Consider the following 18,136-nt stretch of genomic DNA (forward strand, 5'->3'; position numbering starts at 1 on the left):
GAACCAGTCGTGCAAATTTTAATTTTTTTTTCTGACCGCCAGATGGGCCCCGGCAAAAGCATGTAAGGCCATTCTGACATGGAGGATAATATAGACCCACTATGCGTGATCTGATAAATTGCGCGCCAGCATTCGAGTCGGAACGCGCACGTGGTCACAGGTGACGCTGGAGGCGCGGCGCGTTTGTCATTTGCCTCCTACGCGTCGACGGATAACATACCCGCATCCGTCACGGCTTCTCTCGCCTCCACCATCCACAAGACGCTCGCCTTCGACAAACGCGGGACTTCTCCACACATCGACGACAAGCGAACGACTATCCCACGACGTCAACATGCCCGACAATCACCACCAAATATTCAAGGTGATGTATCACGACCAACGGCCATCGTCGAAGAAGGTCTTACCCCTATCGCAGGCTACCTACAGTGGCATCCCAGTCTATGAGATGTGAGAGCTAACTTGACGCGTGTTTTGCGACCTTGGCTAAAGCATCGGTCCAGGATGTGTAAAGGCGTTGCCGTGATGCGACGCCGATCAGATTCTTGGATGAACGCGACCCAGATCCTTAAAGTTGCCGGATTTGATAAGCCACAGCGGACCCGAATTCTGGAACGCGAGGTGCAGAAGGGAGAACATGAGAAAGTTCAGGGTGGCTATGGCAAATACCAGGGTCAGTATCTCTCGTTGTTTGTGGGGCTCAACCTAACGTCGCCACAGGTACATGGATCCCACTTGAGCGTGGGCTCGAGCTATGCAAGCTGTACAACTGCGAGCATCTCCTGCGGCCCATCATAGACTTTCAGCCGGAGGCGAAGAGTCCACCCACGGCTCCTAAACACCTCGCCGCTACCCAGACGCTCAAACCAAGCAGCCGTCGTGGCCCTGATGGTGGCGGATCCACCATGAGCACAAGATCTTCTCGTCGCAACCAACAAGAGGTCGACGGCTCCGAAGTTGGGACGCTATCTGTGCGCGGCTCTGAGGATGGCACTATGACACCTTCGCCATCGGAAGCGTCATCGAGCTCCCGTACGCCCTCACCCATTCGCAGCAGCCCAGCTCCGTCAGCTCTTATGGAGGACGAGTACGAGTCACCACCACCAGAACCGTCGCGGAAACGTAAACATCGCCCTTCGCATGATGATTACCGTGCGGAGATCGAGGTGGCTGGAGAAAATGGCGCTCGCGATCCTGGAAGATATGGAGACCAGATTCTGGAGTACTTCATTTCGGATACCAACCAAATACCCGAGATTCTGATACAACCCCCTCCCGACTTTGACCCTGATATGGCCATTGACGATGATGGGCACACCGCTCTGCATTGGGCAAGCGCAATGGGCCGGATTCGCATCGTGAAATTGCTGCTGACTGCCGGTGCCGATATATTCAAAGTGAACAAAGCAGGCCAGACGGCGTTGATGCGCAGCGTGATGTTCGCGAACAACTACGATGTCCGCAAGTTCCCCGAACTGTACGAGCTCCTGCATAGGTCGACACTCAATATCGACAACAGCAATCGGACCGTATTTCACCATATCGTCGATGTGGCCATGACGAAAGGAAAGACGCACGCCGCGCGTTATTACATGGAAACTGTTCTCAATCGGTTAGCGGACTATCCGAGGGAGTTGGCGGACATTATCAATTTCCAAGACGAGGATGGAGAGACTGCACTAACAATGGCCGCACGGTGTCGAAGCAAGCGGTTAGTGAAATTGCTCATTGACCACGGCGCCGACCCGAAGATTCCCAACCGTGACGGCAAGACGACTGAGGACTATATCCTGGAGGACGAACGGTTTCGTTCATCCCCGGTGCTCCCCTCTCGCGCAATGGCCATGTCGTTCCGCAACTCGCAAGCTGCGTATCCCCCAACAGGAGGTTCCTCATATTATTCCTTCGGCCCGATGAGCGGCGATCGCCCTCCATTGCACTACTCGACAACCGGACAGAAAGCCGCGACGCGCTGTGTTAACGACGTGGCCATGATGTTGGATAGTCTCGCGAGCTCATTCGATCAAGAATTGAAGGACAAGGAGCGAGATTTCAATCAAGCAAATGCATTGCTAGGGAACATACAGGGCGAAATCCTCGAGAGCCAGCGATCTGTCACGCAGCTCAAAGTCCAAGCGCAAAATCTGCCGCAGGCTAAGCAGACGCTAATGAACCTCGAGGAGGAACTGCGCTCCAAGATGGGTAAGCGATATCGTCTGGGGTGGGAAAAGTGGGTCAAATACGAAGAAGAGCGGGAAAGAGCGGTGCGCGAGGCTCACAATGGCGAGCTCGTTGCCGCTCCCGGTGAAGAGGATGTCTCGGACCTTCAAACACTCTACTCGGACATCCCGACGGACCCAGAAGCTGTCCGACAGGAATGCTCGCGTCTGCGGGAGGAACTCGCGGTGCACAAGAAGCGCAGGCTGGGCAAGTTCGAAGAGCTCGTCAAGTTCCAGGCAGAGGCGGGGACGGGCGGGCGGATGACAGAGTATCGCCGCCTCATCGGGGCAGGCTGCGGAGGTGTTCCTCCGACAGAGGTGGACAACGTGCTGGGCATGCTGCTCGAGGTACGTCGCTCCCTTACCGCGTTATACACTATGACACTGACGCGTCGCGCTGTGCAGACTCTCGAGGCGGAGGAACCGAGCTCGTCGTCACTCACATGGGGCGCGCCTCCCCCGCGTCCGGCGGTGCCCGCGAGCTAGGCGTGCGAGGTACAGTAGATGCATGGACCTTCCTAATCTTATCAGCCTAACGGCCATATCTACTCTGACGTCCAGAATGTTTAGTGCCTATTTGTACCACTAGTTTTGTAGCATCCCATTGCATGAATAGCAGAGGATTGTCTTTGGGTAACGTTGAGCACGATACTTAGTATCAAATAACGGCCCATAAAGTCGTTTGGTGCTTTGATGCGTGAATGTATTGGAACATAGTGCGGAGGTCGAAGAATCCCATTGGACACGTATAGAGACGATTTCCTAAGTCAGCCCGAGATTTACTGCGCGATTCACTTGCTGTCAAGAAGGCATTGAATGAGGTTATTGAGTGTGTTCATCTGTTTCAAAATAACAAAGTAATTTGGCTATTGACAGAATGTGGACGCGAACGGCTTACGTAATAATCGTCGCTGCAGTTCGACACCTTTTAGGAAGTAGTTTACGTAACGTTCGCCCCTCCTCCTCGTCATCGCGCTGCCCCTGTTGAGCCCTGTTGAGCTTTCTTGCTTTCTATCCGCTCACGTCGCTCGATGGCGTTTTCTACGTACCTCCTCGCGGCAGTGCATGGTGAGTAGTCTGTAATGATTTCGATGTTGATTTGCAGTGTTTCTCGCTGTTAGCGTGTACTTATTGCTTTATATATGCTCACGTCGCTTAATTATGTACTTCCTCGCAGCGGTGCATGGTGAGTAGTTGGCATTTATTAAATGGTCTATGCTCTGATTTTGACGTTCGTTCACAGCGCTTCTCGCTATTAACGTGTTCTTATTCGACGTGCTCTGTTTCTTTATACCTCGGCCGCCGGTTGCACATTCGGGACTCGGGAGACATCTCAGAGTGTGCACGGTCGCATCCCTCAATTGGTTACTGCTCTCCTCCGGTTGGAGGTAGTATTCATAGGTCATGCATATGCTCGACAAATGATATACATGGATGTTCACCTCGATACGGATTGCCTGTCCTGCTGTCTCGTCGTTTGTCAGTGACGTTCAGAGGTACGCAACCTGTGAGTTCCCTCGATTCCACGTGGTCCTCGAATGTTTCATCGATCATGCTTGACGTGCCTGCCACTGCCTTTATTGTTCTTTGCTCGCATACTTCCATTGCGCAGTTTGACCGATCTCGCTCGAATGCATCATATAGGAAGAGACCATTGAAAACGTATGGTAATCGGTTTGGAGTCTATTGTTTGGGCATCGATGTAGTTTGGCTTGTGTGTCTGCCATTGCAGTGTTTGACTTTGTACATGATGGTTTCCATGAAGTGAGTTCAGAAGGGATCTGTATGATGCACTGGCATCTGTTTGATCAATTTCCAGTTGTAAGTGGACAGCTTCGATGCACAGAAAGAACTAGGTACTTATTCGCCGGTGTTCATCATTGTGACTTACCTGCTCTGTGCAGTGGATTGGAATGCATTATTATAGACATGCCATTGAAAGATCTGGTGTGCAGGCTCAATTTTGCATTGCTTGTTTCAGTTGCAACTGCACATGGACTAATTGCTCCTGGGGGTGAGTGGACGTCCACAATCGTCATGAACGTGATCACCGCTGACACCATCATCCCCGCATATTCGACTCACATTCAGCAACACCTTGCCTTTTGCTCTCCCACCATTAAGGCTCCAACTATTTATACTATTTACACTCCTGAGGTGTAAATAAATAGTATATAGTAAACAGTTATCTATATGTCATATAAACAGTTTATATAAAGTTTATATAGTTTTTTTGGTCCCATCTTTTGATGGAGTTTTACTCAACTGTGAGCAGCCTCTGTGATTGTTGAGGCCTTTAAGGACCTGTTTGCATCAGCAAGCACATGACAGTGAGCAGAAAACAAGCATTCAATGTCAACACTTGCACCAGAAATGACCAGAAAATCTTATGTCATACAAGAAATGACAAGAAACTCATGTTCATGAGCCTATATGATGATAAACTGTCAGTGATGACTGCTGTTAAACACTATGACTTTCAATTGGCTCACTGTTTTGCTGTCAAATCTAGCAATTGTGCACTCAATAGCCCTATATCATCATAAAACTATTTATACTATATATATACATCTATTTACTATATACAGGCCCAACTGTAAATAAACAGATATAGTAAACAGTTAAAACTATGTAACATAGTAAATAGATAGAAATGTTGGAGCCTTACCCACCATCAAAGGTACCCAACTCAGAGTCGCTGCAAAGGGAAAATATCAGGGACGAGAATTCACCTTCTACGATGGGGGCCAATCCTCTTGTCATCACTGAGGCTGCCCTGACTGGCAACGTCTCTTCTTCGACAGTGGTTGTTTGAACCTTGCATTTGATAGCATTCGCATCCAACCCCCTGAACCGGTGTCGGTCTTGTGGTGCATGAGCGATTCGCAGTGCAGTGATTCATGTATGGTCAGAGCAAAGGGACCCATAGTGTTTGCCAGTTCAGTAGACAAGATAATGGCAGCATTCGACGGTGTAATATGAATGGCATTTGCGCATGCCCTGCGACGGCCTCTGTGTTATTTGGAACCGGCACCCGGCGCCTCTTCACCCAAGTTCCAAATGACAAATTTGGCTATTGACGTACGGGAATGGCCTGTGCTTACGTGATCCCTAAGTTGCAATTCGGCCCGTTTTGTGCACGGTTCATACGAAATATTGCTTTGGTTCATACGGAATATTTCCTCCTACGAAATATTGTTTTCATTCCACAACTTGCCCTCATTCGCAATATCCGGCTCCTCAGGCCTCATTGCTTTCTACCTCCTGTCTTCTCTGTGCTGGACATCCTCATGTCGCTCTCCATGTCGTTCACCAGGTGTATTATTAACGCATTCGATATCTGCTTCACCGGTATGTCTGTCCACTCCTCTGTGGCGATGTCTGCAGCGCTGATTATATCGTGTCTCCTTCCTTCACAGTCGTCACTCTCGTTGTGTACTACACCTGTTTGTTCTTGTTCATTCCTCCGCTGCCGCCTCTGCCATCTTCGGTGAACGGGTTACATGATTTGCGTATTCATTATGCTCGTGTCTATAGCACCCTCCCGGTGGGAGGTGACAATTTTAAGCATGTGCGGTCACATCACGTTACGGGCCTGGCTACTCCTCCAGTGGGGGGAGCCAATTGAAGATCTTGCGTCTGTCTTTCCGATGATGTCAGCGGGTTCTCTGTCATGTTCGGTTCGTCATATTTGCTTTCTATTCATGCAACTGTTACGTTCATCGGTTTGCATCGTCTCCGAGGACACCGACGACTTCCGCGCCATGATGCGCGACACCGGCACCATACTGTCCGGTTCCGCTGCTGCCAGACTGTTACTCGTCGACGCTTTGTGGCAGCCTAATGACTACGATTCATACACACCACATAGTCAGTGGGATGTGGTACTCGACTACATCAGCAACTTACCGGGTTTCGTGATCGAATATGTCATAGATGCATCGGACGAGGAGAATCAGGAGCAACCGTACCCCTGGTTGAAACAGGGAATGGACCGTATGGCTCGAATCACTGGACCAAACATCTGCGTCGATCTTATGCGTAGCCACAACGAATCGGCCTTCTACCCACTATGCTTCTTCTGGTCGACCATCATCATGAACGCGATCTCCGCTGATGCAATCGTGTCGGCATACCCCACACATCTTCTCAGCCATCACGGTATTTGCTCATACACCATCAGTGATTATCGGTAAGGCACTCACTGCAAGGAGAAAGTACGAAGACCGAGGTTTCTCGTTCGACGACATCCGCACCATGTCCTGCACTCACTGGAGCTGCCCTCACCGGCGACGGTTCTTCTCAGATGATGGATGCCTCAACCTCGTTTTCGACAACGCATGCACCCACACAGTCAGCGATGTTTCATCTCGTGGCGGATCAGAGACTTACCCTGCGGTAGGCCATGTACGGCAACAGAACGAGGGCCCAACGTCTGGGCGGGGTCTCGAGATGACATGGAAGAAGTCTGGGACAGCTTCCCGTAGCTGCAACGTGTATTCATCATTTTACGACAATGCTCGAAGTCATTCGTTTCTTTAAGTGATTCATCCTATTTGGCTCTTGCCTGCGTTGTTGCTGTTCACCAACATGAGGCTGCAGAGATGTAATGTAGAGCTACGTTCGCATAAGTGATACACACCGCATCTTCCGCTACTGTGATTGAGTTTTCGTGTCATTTGGAACCGGCGCCCGGCGCCTCTTCAACCAAGTGGGAAATAGCTGGTCGCGGACAGGTTCCCGACCGTCTCGCCCGTGACCGCGACGTCGCTTACTTAATCAGGATTTGCGTTGAGCGTCTCTCCCTACTGCTCCTGCTCTGGACTGGAGCTACTCGCACCCTACCGGATACGTAGGTCTACTTTATCATGGGTTGGACCAGAGCACAGGTCGCGCAGGCATTCACTGCCAATGGCCTCACTCGAGACTTCCGCCATCTGCTGCCCATTCCTCGCGCGTTGGCCATTCGCCGAACCTGGCACGAGAATCCCCTCAATGTAGTCAAGCCGAAGGAACGCATCAAGTACTGGAACATCGTCCCCGGCGACCAGGTTCGCATACGCGGTGACCCCCACGGCACGCTGTACGAAGTGAACATGATCAACAGGCTCACGAACAGGGTGCTGTTGAGGACGGAGTCGGACAAGGTGCGTCGCGTTCGCTCTGAGGGAAGCACTTATAATGAAGAGTGCTGCTGCAGGGTGAAAACCCCGAGGACCAGAAGAAGGGCAAGAATGTGGCTTATTCTAGATGCCAGCTTTTCGTCGGCCAGCACGAGTTCCCGCCTGAGCTCGGCTCCACGGAACGAAAGTCGCTGCCGTGCGTTTGTTAATTCATATACTATGATGCGTGGTGCCGATGGCAGGGCTGCTATTCAGCGTGTTTGCAAGGCGGATCACCACTTCGGGTCACTACTATTCACGGCTGCTCCATGGACACACCTGGAAGCGCTGGGCCGTCAGTACAATCCCGCAATTGCCACACCTGAATATTGGAGAGAATGAACGTGTGAAAATTCCGTGGCCGAAGCGGGATCCGCGTCTTCACCCGAGAGGTTAGTTTGCTATGTTCCGGTTCAAGGACTAATTCATTGATTATATTCTAGCTGGACCTCAGGACACGCCAGACCATACGGCGAAGGAAGTTACGTACTCGGAGCCAAGGCTCCCGATATTTAGCGACCCCACTAATCGTCAGCCTGTGCTTGCATCTGAAGACGACTACATCAGACTGATCAGCAAGCCCGGCGACTCTTCGGACTTCAACGACCAACCGGTAGAACTCTTCTTGGGGAAGGAGCTCGCAAACCCGCATTCGCGCGCGAAGAAGCAGGCACGCTGGCAGGCACGCAAGGAGTACACGCGGGCGCTGCTGGACCAGTTCATCGCGGCGGAGATCAAAATCCTGCAGGGCAGGACGCGGCGTGAGGCACGGGCAGAGGCGACGTGGAAGTGGCGACACCATCTGGAGGAGGAGCGCAAGGCGGAGACGAAGCGGCGATGGAGGGACCGGGGCGGCGAGGCGCGCCTCGTGCGCAAGCAGGCGAGGAAGGAACGCAAGGACCAAAAACAGCGAGAACGGTTGCGGAACCTCGTTTTGGAGGAGGGGCCGAACCAGATCATCCCGGGTGCACCGAGTCCTGCCGCATGATGAGGGTACGCCCCCGGTCGGTGCTTCGGAAAGAGTGGCGTGTAAAAGTATGCTGGTCTCCAAGTTTCTCCTCTCAGTGTACGTCACGATCCACTTTAATGACTCATGTGAACATTTAATGTTATTGATACAGCTCTGATGAGCGATCTGGTGAGAGATGGAGCGGGTGTGCGATCTTCCGCTTTGAATCCTTCCGAGTGGAGTGAGATGTTCATGACGCCTTCAATGAACTTCAGGAATATTTTAGCGTTTCACTCATTGCCGATCAAAGAGGCGTTCGTGAACAGGTATCATCACAAAAGGCTCAAAAGAGTGCGTGCGAGATTGTCAGAAATCATAGCGGCAAGGAGAGCCACAGGGCATGGAGGATTAATATTTACATACGCAACCGAATTTCGCTAAAACCTCGGTGATCACTGCCACTGCGGGCACCCGACGGAATCTTCTTAGGAAGACAACATCGATTGACATCACGACGGTCACGTATCCTCTAAGAGATGATCCGGTTCGTCGAGTAATTATAAATGCGCCACAAGACAGGAAGCCTTTCCAAATGATACCACCAAGAACATATATAGTAGGTATCACTCCTGTGTTCGTGCTTTATAGTCGCATGATTGTTTCTCAACCGTCATGAACGTACACAAATTCATGTCACCAATTGGCAGGAAAAGTTGTGGTACATGAGCGTTTAAATGCAATTGGCAAGCAGGAATCTGCAGGATCCAAACATAGCGAGATTCAATCGGGCGGCGCTTGAAGGTAGCGGGGGCCGTCAGACGCTCGCCTGCTACCGTATACATTGAAATGCATCTAGTTCGACCATATGTCGTCTTCGATCCTTTCGCCCGCATGCTTACCAGCCAGATGACCAGCTCGCCCCTCTATTCATAACCCTCCAACGCAGCATCAGGTCGTTTTATTCACATCATGTCCGGCCGCACTTCTGAGACTTTGAATGCCGACCTAGTAGAGAAGCAACAGCACATGGACAAGGCTTCGGGTCCTGAGAACGGAAGCAGGCACGGTGACGACTTAGAGGCTGCCTCGAGCCGTCCGTCCACGGAGGCAGAAGCAGAAGCAGATGACCCGTACGAGGTCACCTTGGGTCCTGAGGACGACCCAAAACACTTCTCGCGGTTCAAGAAGTGGATTATCGTACTTGCCATCTGTGACGCTGCGTTATGCGCGACTTTCGCGTCTTCCGTTGTATGCGTCTTCCCTTATTTTTATTTTCAATGCACTAAATTGGCCGATGCGTCTGCATGACAGGCGTCTTTTACTGAACGAGGCCTCGCGACAGACCTACATACTGTACATGAAGTTACGATCCTGAGTATCAGTCTGTTTGTCGAAGGCCTAGGTACTCTCTTGTTGGCACCCGCCCTGTATTCCAGCTGATTACCGTTACCTTCACACACAGGACTTGGACCGCTTCTCTTCTCTCCGCTATCTGAAGTGTTTGGCCGGAACAACGTCTATCGCATATCGTACTTCCTTTTCTGGGTTTTCACATGGCCGGTCGTCTTTCCACCGGACATAGGTATGCTGTTCTTCCACTGACTCGTTTAGTCGCAGATGATCTGAGATTCTGGTCGCGTTCGTTTCGTTCCAAGAAACCTTCCTCGTGTTCCGCTTCGTCACGGGGTTCTGTAGCTCTGCTTTCCTCAGTGTGGCCGGCGGAAGCGTGAGCGATCTATTTGTGAATGAGGAAGTTGCAACGTGAGCGCACATTCAAACTGTTAGATTCCTCACCGTCAATTTATCGGTTACCAGCCCTATGGGTGTATACACGATGTCACCTTTCCTTGGCCCAGTCATCGGACCACTAGTTTCCGGGTGAGTCCTTAAGAAAGATACGAACGCATTGTCTTGGCTGACGAAGTGCATGATCAGCTTCATCTGTCAAGTATGTTGAGATCATATGAGATGAATCCATGGTTGCTGACTGCGTGGCCCTTTCTTCAGAATACTGATTGGCGTTGGGCGTATAGAGTTCTTCTCATCTGGCAGTTCGTCACTCTTGCACTTTTAGCGGTAGTGGGTTGCTGTTTCTCCCCTTCTGAATAATATGACATTCATTCTATGATAGTGCGTGCCGGAGACATATGCTCCCATAATCCTCAAGCGAAAAGCTGCACGGTGCGTTTGATGACCAACATCCTCTTGGACGCTTGGCTTATCATTTACAACGGCAGACTACGCAAGGAGACTGGCAATGACAAGTATTGGGCACCCCTCGACCGACGAGAGGGGAGCATCGGTCATATGATACTAACGAGCATATATACCCCATTCAGTGAGTTGTTGTACGACCCGTAGGGGAACGCAGCTAACAGCTACCTAGAGCTCTTGCTGTTTGACCGAATGGCGCTCTCTCTCGATGTTTGGTGTGTATCAGGTGTTATGCAGTCAGCTACTGTGCCTCACCGCATACATGCTAGGAATGCGCTCATCCTAGGTATTCTGTACCTCACTTTTGAAGCCTTTCCAATTATCTTCGAGAACGGCTTCGGCTTCAACTATCAGGAAACTGGCATGTCGTTCATCGGTATCGGAGTGGGCATGTGTGCTGCGCTGGCGACGCAGCCGTTGTGGAACAGGTGGGTATATGCGCACTCCCTGTACAAAATGTGCCTGTGGACCAACTATATGCGCGCAGATTTCATCGCAAGAAAGCTCAGGAACACGGTGGTGTACTCCCTCCCGAGACTAGGCTCATCATGGGCCAAGTTGGCGCAGTTCTCGCCCCCATAGGTATGTCCACTCCACCACATCACTTGCCACTCTTATCGACCCGCTTCCGTCCAGCACTGTATTGGCTCGCCTTCACGACCTATCCCTCCGTCCCGTGGATCATCCCCATCATCGCGTCGGTGCCATACGGCATGGCAACGTATTACATTTACTCATCCACATTCACGTACCTCGTGACGGCGTATCGGCCGATAGCGGCGAGTGCGATGGCGAGCAACACCGCGCTGCGGTGCACGTTCGCAGCAGCGTTCCCGTTGTTTGCGGGCGCGATGTACGACCGCCTCGGCACGGTGGGCGCGACGGCGCTGCTGGCGGGATTGACGACGGTGATGATGCCGCTGCCGTGAGTAGCTGTATGCTGGCGAGAGTATAGGATTTCCTCGTGCTGATTGGATGCGACTTTCTGGGGGTGTGTAGATTTGTCTACTGGAAGTATGGCGCGGAGCTAAGGGCCAAGTCGCGCTTCACTGTCCGATGATCACGCTGTGAGGTGTTCGAAACGCCGTTTCTCGGCGACACAAGGGACATCTGTGCGACTGCTGCTCCGGATGCATGTTGATTGGCTAGAGGACTAAAGAGGCGAGCACAGCCAATTAGATTTTACCATGCTGCAATTTCACCTTGTATTAATTAGGATTGTATTTCAAGTGCCGCTGTCGGCGCAGCCCTCGAACCAATCAGCGTTTGCCCCACGCCATTGGCAGCCACATTAATTGCTTGCGACAAGGAGCAAAGCGGACAGCAACGAAAAATCGGTGATTGAACGGAGCCGGGAAATCTCGGGGGGCATGGCACTGGCTGCTTGACCACCGTTAAAGGCAGACAGCGGCTGAGGGCACGATCCCCACATCCCCACCCGCCCTACCCTCACCATGATCGCCGCTCGCGCCAGCCTTCCTCTCCGCCGGGCAGTTGCCCGCTCACCCGTTGCGCAGCCAATGCGCTTCTCGCATGCTCACGCCGGTCCCGGGGTACGAGGCCCTTTCCTCATCATCACGAGACACAGAGACCTCTGACCTCGACACCACCAGACCGTTCCATTCAACGGCAAGTCGCCCTGGTTCGGGCTCCAGCTCGTCTCCTACCTTGGCCTCGGCTTCGTCCTCCCCTTCGTCGCAGCGGCATACCAGCTGTGCGTGGTTTGATTTCTTGTTGTGTGCTGTGTGAGAAGTGAGCTGACTCGGTTCGGCGGTTTGCAGGAAGAAGTCCACCGCTAGCACGTGAACTGCTGCACACGGGATAGACGGGCATAGATGGGGAGCATAGAGCTTATAGAACCTATAGAGCTGTCTGTCTGCTGCACAGCCATTATCATTATATCGAACTTGGATGTACGTCTCTGCATTTCTTTGAGCGACCCGCGACACCAGCGGCGGCGACATGGAAAAAGGGACGACAGGCAGCCATCGTTCAGTCATAACTTCAGCGATGTATTCCCTACAGTCGACGCATTGATTTACTCTTCCTCGTACCCAAGCTCAGCTCTGTCAACGTTCGTTTTCTTGCCCTTCTGGCTCTGCTGCGAGGTAGCGCGGCAATCGCACGTGCGCGCCATGAAACTTGTGTCACCGTTCAACGCGTCAAGGGCGTGCAAAGCGGCGCTGCTTCTGGCAGCAACGACGTTAGCGCCTTCACCGTGAGCTAATACGATGCCATGCACGATGACTGCAAAACACTCGTGAATCTCTGAACCGTCCTGGACAAAAGCAAGCATACCATCGCAACGAGTCTGCTTTTTTCTCTCCTTGACGATACTATGCCGCTGGCATCCGTACGACGTAAGCAGCTCGTACAGTGTCGCAATAGGCTGCGGCCACAGAGTCTGTATCCGCACGTAGCGGTCGTAGAATGGCTTCATCACTTCGTCGAACAGTACCGTGACGTTTTCCTCCGCAAAATCATCCGAGACGTACAGCGCGGCGATGACGGATTCAACGATGTCAGATAGAACCTAAACCAAGGCAAGTCTCTTCAGAATGGATGACGTCGACCGATCACCAGTTACCTACCTTTGGCGGCTCGAGTGTAGTCCAGTACTGCTTCGGCTCTCTACGCTCATCGGCTGCAGCACGGTGCTCCTTGTTCTGCAGCACACGCAATTGGCTGACGTATGCTCGAATTGCGGAGTCAATCTCCTTGGAGTTATGCCGTAAATGCTTGTGCAGGCCGATCTCTACACAGAGAGCCGCGAGTGCGTGCATCGATACCATCGCGCTCTGTGACATGCATCAGCAATCGTGCTTGGCGATGGAAGGCTGCACTTGCCCTGAGCAGCGAGAGGTCTCCAGGCATGAGCGTCGGATGGCAGTGATAGATGTGTCGGACGGCGACTAATACGGAGGTGTGAATGAGCGCATCTCAAACCTGTTGGATTGACTCACGGACGTCCAGCACAGCATCCCCAATGAACTCGAGCCGATCATACCTGGTGAAGCCATAGCCTTCAATAGATGCATGAGTCTAGGGGAACCCAATGTGAGCTTGGGCCATGCAGACAAAGCTCAATTTCATCACCAGTGCACACGCAAGCAATTGTGGTTTCTTGAAACGACAATGCAAAAGGCCTTCCACGGCTTGCACAATGCCCGCGGGAAGGGCATCCGTCACATGAGAAAGCGGGACAGATGCCTTGAAAGCGAAATCCGACCATCGTTCCACTAGTGGCACACCTACATGAAGAGCCTTAGCGACTCTCAGGGCTACAGACTGTCCTCCGCTGATGTAGGCCGCGCCTACGAGGGATTCGACAACGTCTGCGACGGTCTGTATGCAATCAGGTGATTCAACATGGGGAACGCAATCTATGCGAAGGATCCTGACCTTGGCTCCGAGCCATTGGATGTCGTAATCGTCCTCTTGCTTCTTCCTCTTGCTTCGTTTCCCAGACGGTTTAGGCTGATCTCCCTGCGACTTGTTCTGTATTGTTACAGGAACTCCATCGTCTTCAGCTCTTGAAGATACAGGAGGGACAGGCTGCCACAATCTCGCCATGAATGGCTTGCTTTGAATATATGGTGGCAGCCCAGCTTCATTCGCTCCGGACAGCAGGGCCTCGTTGCTGACAATGTCTCTCCGTGATGGGTGTAGCGCACCCTGTGGAGCCGATGGCATGGTTACGAAGCAGTAGATGGAAGCCAGCTGCTTCAAGAAGGCGTCGCCTATGCATAACACCTATGTCATCCACCGACAGCTGGAACACATGACTACTTGCCTATGAACTCCAGGCGCTCATAGTCGAACTCGGCATTCGCAGAAGGAGTGGTCAATGCAACTAAAAGCTGCCGCTCATTGACAGAATTCTGGAAGAACCTTGCGTTGAGCTCCTTCACCAGTAATTGATCGTCAACCCTTCGCATGATGGACGGCATCAGGAGCATTGTCCGGAATGTGCTGTAAATCGTGACTGTTGAGCGGCTCAGTTGACAGACAATGTAAATGAAGATACCTTGCTGGGATCGTGGACTTCGAGCACAGCTCCGGAATCAAGTCTAGTGCTAATAAGTGTACCGACTGCTGGCTGCAATGCAGAAACTCACATTTCACCGGTGGCTTCGAGTCAGTCTGCATCTTGACGTTCGGAGTGAGGTAGCTGACTCCAGAGGGCATGCGTGCGACCTCAATAAGCGGCTGATGTTCATCTTTGAGTCCTTGGAAGTCCTTGATACGCGCTCTACAATATCCGAGAAAGCTCGCATATTCTGCCTCGCGCTGTAATCCCATTAAACTGCTGTCCGCCTCATCGCATAGTCGAACATGACTCACAGGACTATCATCGGCTTTGCTCAACGGACTCAGATCATGCCTGACCTTCTTCACAAAGAATCGATTCGTGAACTCTGCACGTCTATCTTGCACGACGGAGTCTCCCTCGATAGAATCTCCGTTATCCGACAGCAGCGGTACAATGAAATTGTCTGCGGCGAGTCTGACCAGCTCCCAAGGGATGTATTTCGCAATGGATGGATGTTGTCCCAGACCATAGAACCGTCGTAAGATCTCCTCGGCACCCTTGCGCAGAGGAGCAAGAAAGTATGGCATATCGTCCGCGGAGTAAGCGAGCGGCTTGTTGGTAATCGCCCTGCACACTCGTTCAGTGTATCGATGTAGAAGAGAGAGATGCTCGTCACTGATGTCAAGCGCTCCGGCTCTAGCAAACTGTGCGACGGCCGTGAAAGTGGCAGGAAATATGGAGAAGCTTGCCAGTTCAGGAAGCGCTCTCCTGGTGAGTAGAAGGATTGGAGCGTGGTCATCCTCCTGCACGTTGCTGAGGGATACGATCGTTGAGTACAGGCGCCCTTGAAAGCTCTTTCCGCAGTTCGTCCAAAAGTCTGGTCGCTTCTTAAAACAGCGATAAGTATTGGCGGACATTACGGCTGTGACTATGTCTTCATCCGCTTTCCTAGTCGCAGTGACGCCTTCAGTTGATCTTGTGATACATCCATCTTGACTTTGGGGGAACATGCGATAGTCCAAGATGCCTCTATCAAACAAAATGCTGCAAGCCTGGTAACATGCCTCCATGCGTGCCTCGGCGAAAGTGGCACATGTCGGACCAGTGATTGTAGGTATCGGAGATGCTGCAGGAAGAACCACGGTGCACGAATATCTAGGATTGCCGTCGGCCTTCGTATTGACGTCGCGGTTTATGAAGAATGGTCGAATCCAATAAACAATTTCTTTGCTCTGCATGCTTGCGGCGAGGCGATGCATCACGGTATGGGCTTCCATTTTGCGGATTGTTGCACCAGTCGTGGGGTCTCGTATGCATTCCACGGACTCGAGTTCATCCTCACTGTCAGAGCGATATGGATCCAAGGATTCAGTCAGCGCTCGTGGAGGTATGGCGCCTTCATCAGAGCACATGGTCTGTTTGGCCCATTGTGACATGTCCTGATCGAAAGCCATGGTGTCAGAGAGAATGTGTCGATGCGCATCGTTGTTTTCTTCGATCATGTGTACGAGGCGGCCTCCTGAATCCGTGCATAGAGCGGCCGAACGCACATACGATACTTGACTACGGAATACGTTATAACTAGGCATTCAGGATCAGCCTCCATGATTCATTTGGAGTTAACAACAGACGTACCGAATAACTGTATTGAATTTTGGAAGGTCCAGATTCTCCAACGACTTGGTGATGACTAGAATGTTGCAGTGACCCTCTTCGAGTGCTTGCGCGACGGATTGCTGCGAGGAAAGCATCAGCTTTTCTCTGATCATCGTCCTTTCGTTAACTTACTAGTCGCTCTGGGCAAGCGTACACGTCGCCTGACAATGTCATCGGACGGAAGGACGGTTGACCAGGTTGGGAGGGCAAGGTGTTCAGTAGCTCGACGAGCATGGTCGCTATTGCCTTCTTCTGAACTATTGTTTTCGTGAGACCATGTTATTAACAAGTTCGCGGGTCTTACCAATGACAAATATACGGAACTTGTTGCTTCCGCCTAAGCCGTTACGCCCCTTCAACTCCTCTACAAACCGCGCGAATTTGGGAGAGAGGTTAGAGTTTCTCGAAGCCGAGTCGAGACAAGGGACCTTGAATGACCAGCGTTTGATTACTTCGCGAATTGCCTTCGTAGGCGTAGCTCTAAGCCCAATAACTCCATCCCGAACTTCATGCGTTGGCGTCGAGGATAGGGCTAACTTCCAAAACAACTCCTCCGCGCACAGTCCAAGCTCGGTGAGCACTGTTCGTGCGCGCTTGAAGAGATGAGGCGGTATGGAACCTTCGTTGTCGACTTCGCGCAACTTGGTGGACAGCGGAGTCCGCGCAGCCGAACAGCACAGCTTCTGATAAGTCACCACATTCTCGACTAGACCTTCAAGTCGGCGCGCGCTTGGAGTCTGCACTTCGTCTGCGACGACGTAGCACACTTGAGCATTTGTGTAGCGTTGGAACTCCAAGAACGCTGGAGGTTGGGATCCGACATGCGGCATGAACGCCAGTATGCGCGGTCTTGAGGCTACGTTGACTGCCCGATACAACCGACCGAACTCTTCACAATCAGGCCAAAAGCCGCCTAGTACCAACGTGCTGACGTGAGCTATCAATAACGCTCCTTCCACGACTGACTCCATGAGAGCCTGGGATGTACTCAGCATCTATAACACAGGGAACAGATGCAGAAGGCTTACATGGTGCGATACTATTATGACGTCTGTGCCACTCTGTTCAAACCAATTACCATCCTCGTCTGTTGCGCAGCTGGCATGTTGTCCAATTCGAGAGATATACCCAGAACTTGCCAAGTCTGCATGATATTGACTGATGCCAGCGTCATTTCTGGTCCAAAAGAATGTGTCATTCTGCTTATGCATACACTTACATGGGAGAATCACTAACTCTACGACGAGAAGGTTTAAGCCATCATGAAGCAACCCGGCAGCTAAACGATATCTTCGACTTTCAGCTGATCGCGCAAAGAAGTTCGTAAGCAGTGCCTTCTTGACTACAGTATTCATCAGCACTGGATTTCAGAGGTGGACATAATCAGAAGAATCGCACCTGCAGAATCCTCAGTGATTGCAACGACTGCATGGTTCTGGACCGTTAACGACAGTAAACTTTAGATAGCATGATGAGTTTTACCATTGTGAATTTGAGTCTCTTCGAGAATGGCTTTCGCAGTTAAGGTTGGATACGCCCACGGCACGTCGTCATTTATGTTTTCGGGTATGTTCGACGACCAAGACGTTCTTCGCCTCTTGTTTGATCTAGCGAGCGGCTCTTCAAGTGAAGCATCGACCTCGCTCGCCAAGCGTGCACGACTCGTCTGCACACTGCCCTGTGCAGGTTCGAAACCAGAGTCAATTCTTGTTGATGGCGCTGAAGTTTTCCGGCTTCCATTAACGCCCGGATTCTCGCCAGGCGTCGTTTCGGAAGCCAGTTTTGAGCTTGCGCTTGCCCGCGCCTGATTCCAAAGCTCGAACATGACCAGAGAGGCTACAGCAGTTCAAAACAAGAAGAAGACAGCAGACAATTGATCGGTGAGCGTTAACGCTGAACCCGA

The 18,136-nt window shown here is 51.7% G+C and overlaps 7 protein-coding genes across 7 annotated transcripts; 5 read left to right on the top strand and 2 right to left on the bottom strand.

Moving 5' to 3' along the window:
* The first annotated feature begins 209 nt into the window (after positions 1–209).
* Positions 210–2,891, top strand: LAESUDRAFT_668582 (transcription factor). Its single transcript, XM_040905380.1, has 5 exons — positions 210–364; positions 419–450; positions 504–673; positions 721–2,567; positions 2,625–2,891. The coding sequence occupies exons 1-5, from the start codon at positions 335–337 to the stop codon at positions 2,703–2,705; spliced, it is 2,160 nt and encodes a 719-aa protein (XP_040770214.1). The 5' UTR covers positions 210–334; the 3' UTR covers positions 2,706–2,891.
* Positions 2,892–5,983: 3,092 nt separating this feature from the next.
* LAESUDRAFT_639680 (uncharacterized protein) lies at positions 5,984–6,415 on the top strand (the record flags this gene model as incomplete). Its single annotated transcript, XM_040903554.1, has 1 exon — positions 5,984–6,415. One exon carries the CDS (start codon positions 5,984–5,986, stop codon positions 6,413–6,415), a length of 432 nt encoding a protein of 143 aa, XP_040770215.1.
* Position 6,416: 1 nt separating this feature from the next.
* On the bottom strand, positions 6,417–6,735 carry LAESUDRAFT_718994 (uncharacterized protein). Its single transcript, XM_040907541.1, has 2 exons — positions 6,612–6,735; positions 6,417–6,588 (listed from the first exon to the last, which is right to left on the bottom strand). Exons 1-2 carry the CDS (start codon positions 6,721–6,723, stop codon positions 6,503–6,505), a joined length of 198 nt encoding a protein of 65 aa, XP_040770216.1. The 5' UTR covers positions 6,724–6,735; the 3' UTR covers positions 6,417–6,502.
* A 302-nt stretch (positions 6,736–7,037) lies between these two features.
* On the top strand, positions 7,038–8,527 carry LAESUDRAFT_718995 (uncharacterized protein). Its single transcript, XM_040907542.1, has 4 exons — positions 7,038–7,366; positions 7,420–7,538; positions 7,598–7,773; positions 7,825–8,527. Exons 1-4 carry the CDS (start codon positions 7,088–7,090, stop codon positions 8,367–8,369), a joined length of 1,119 nt encoding a protein of 372 aa, XP_040770217.1. The 5' UTR covers positions 7,038–7,087; the 3' UTR covers positions 8,370–8,527.
* Positions 8,528–9,356: 829 nt separating this feature from the next.
* On the top strand, positions 9,357–11,604 carry LAESUDRAFT_640525 (MFS transporter; the record flags this gene model as incomplete). Its single annotated transcript, XM_040903604.1, has 14 exons — positions 9,357–9,578; positions 9,642–9,732; positions 9,793–9,912; positions 9,986–10,091; positions 10,146–10,208; positions 10,266–10,278; positions 10,338–10,409; positions 10,462–10,511; positions 10,568–10,668; positions 10,717–10,759; positions 10,814–10,972; positions 11,032–11,126; positions 11,181–11,469; positions 11,544–11,604. 14 exons carry the CDS (start codon positions 9,357–9,359, stop codon positions 11,602–11,604), a joined length of 1,485 nt encoding a protein of 494 aa, XP_040770218.1.
* A 394-nt stretch (positions 11,605–11,998) lies between these two features.
* On the top strand, positions 11,999–12,350 carry LAESUDRAFT_753756 (uncharacterized protein; the record flags this gene model as incomplete). Its single annotated transcript, XM_040911805.1, has 3 exons — positions 11,999–12,097; positions 12,158–12,258; positions 12,326–12,350. 3 exons carry the CDS (start codon positions 11,999–12,001, stop codon positions 12,348–12,350), a joined length of 225 nt encoding a protein of 74 aa, XP_040770219.1.
* On the bottom strand, positions 12,324–18,126 carry LAESUDRAFT_719002 (uncharacterized protein). Its single transcript, XM_040907543.1, has 18 exons — positions 17,716–18,126; positions 17,632–17,658; positions 17,470–17,575; positions 17,262–17,409; positions 16,538–17,210; positions 16,366–16,490; positions 16,213–16,313; positions 14,889–16,158; positions 14,663–14,834; positions 14,572–14,614; positions 14,338–14,516; positions 13,947–14,284; positions 13,641–13,889; positions 13,508–13,586; positions 13,392–13,456; positions 13,136–13,342; positions 12,843–13,077; positions 12,324–12,791 (listed from the first exon to the last, which is right to left on the bottom strand). The coding sequence occupies exons 1-18, from the start codon at positions 18,056–18,058 to the stop codon at positions 12,583–12,585; spliced, it is 4,569 nt and encodes a 1,522-aa protein (XP_040770220.1). The 5' UTR covers positions 18,059–18,126; the 3' UTR covers positions 12,324–12,582.
* Positions 18,127–18,136: the final 10 nt, after the last annotated feature.

This window comes from Laetiporus sulphureus, assembly GCF_001632365.1.
Source record: "Laetiporus sulphureus 93-53 unplaced genomic scaffold LAESUscaffold_1, whole genome shotgun sequence".
Classification (NCBI taxonomy): domain Eukaryota; kingdom Fungi; phylum Basidiomycota; class Agaricomycetes; order Polyporales; family Laetiporaceae; genus Laetiporus; species Laetiporus sulphureus.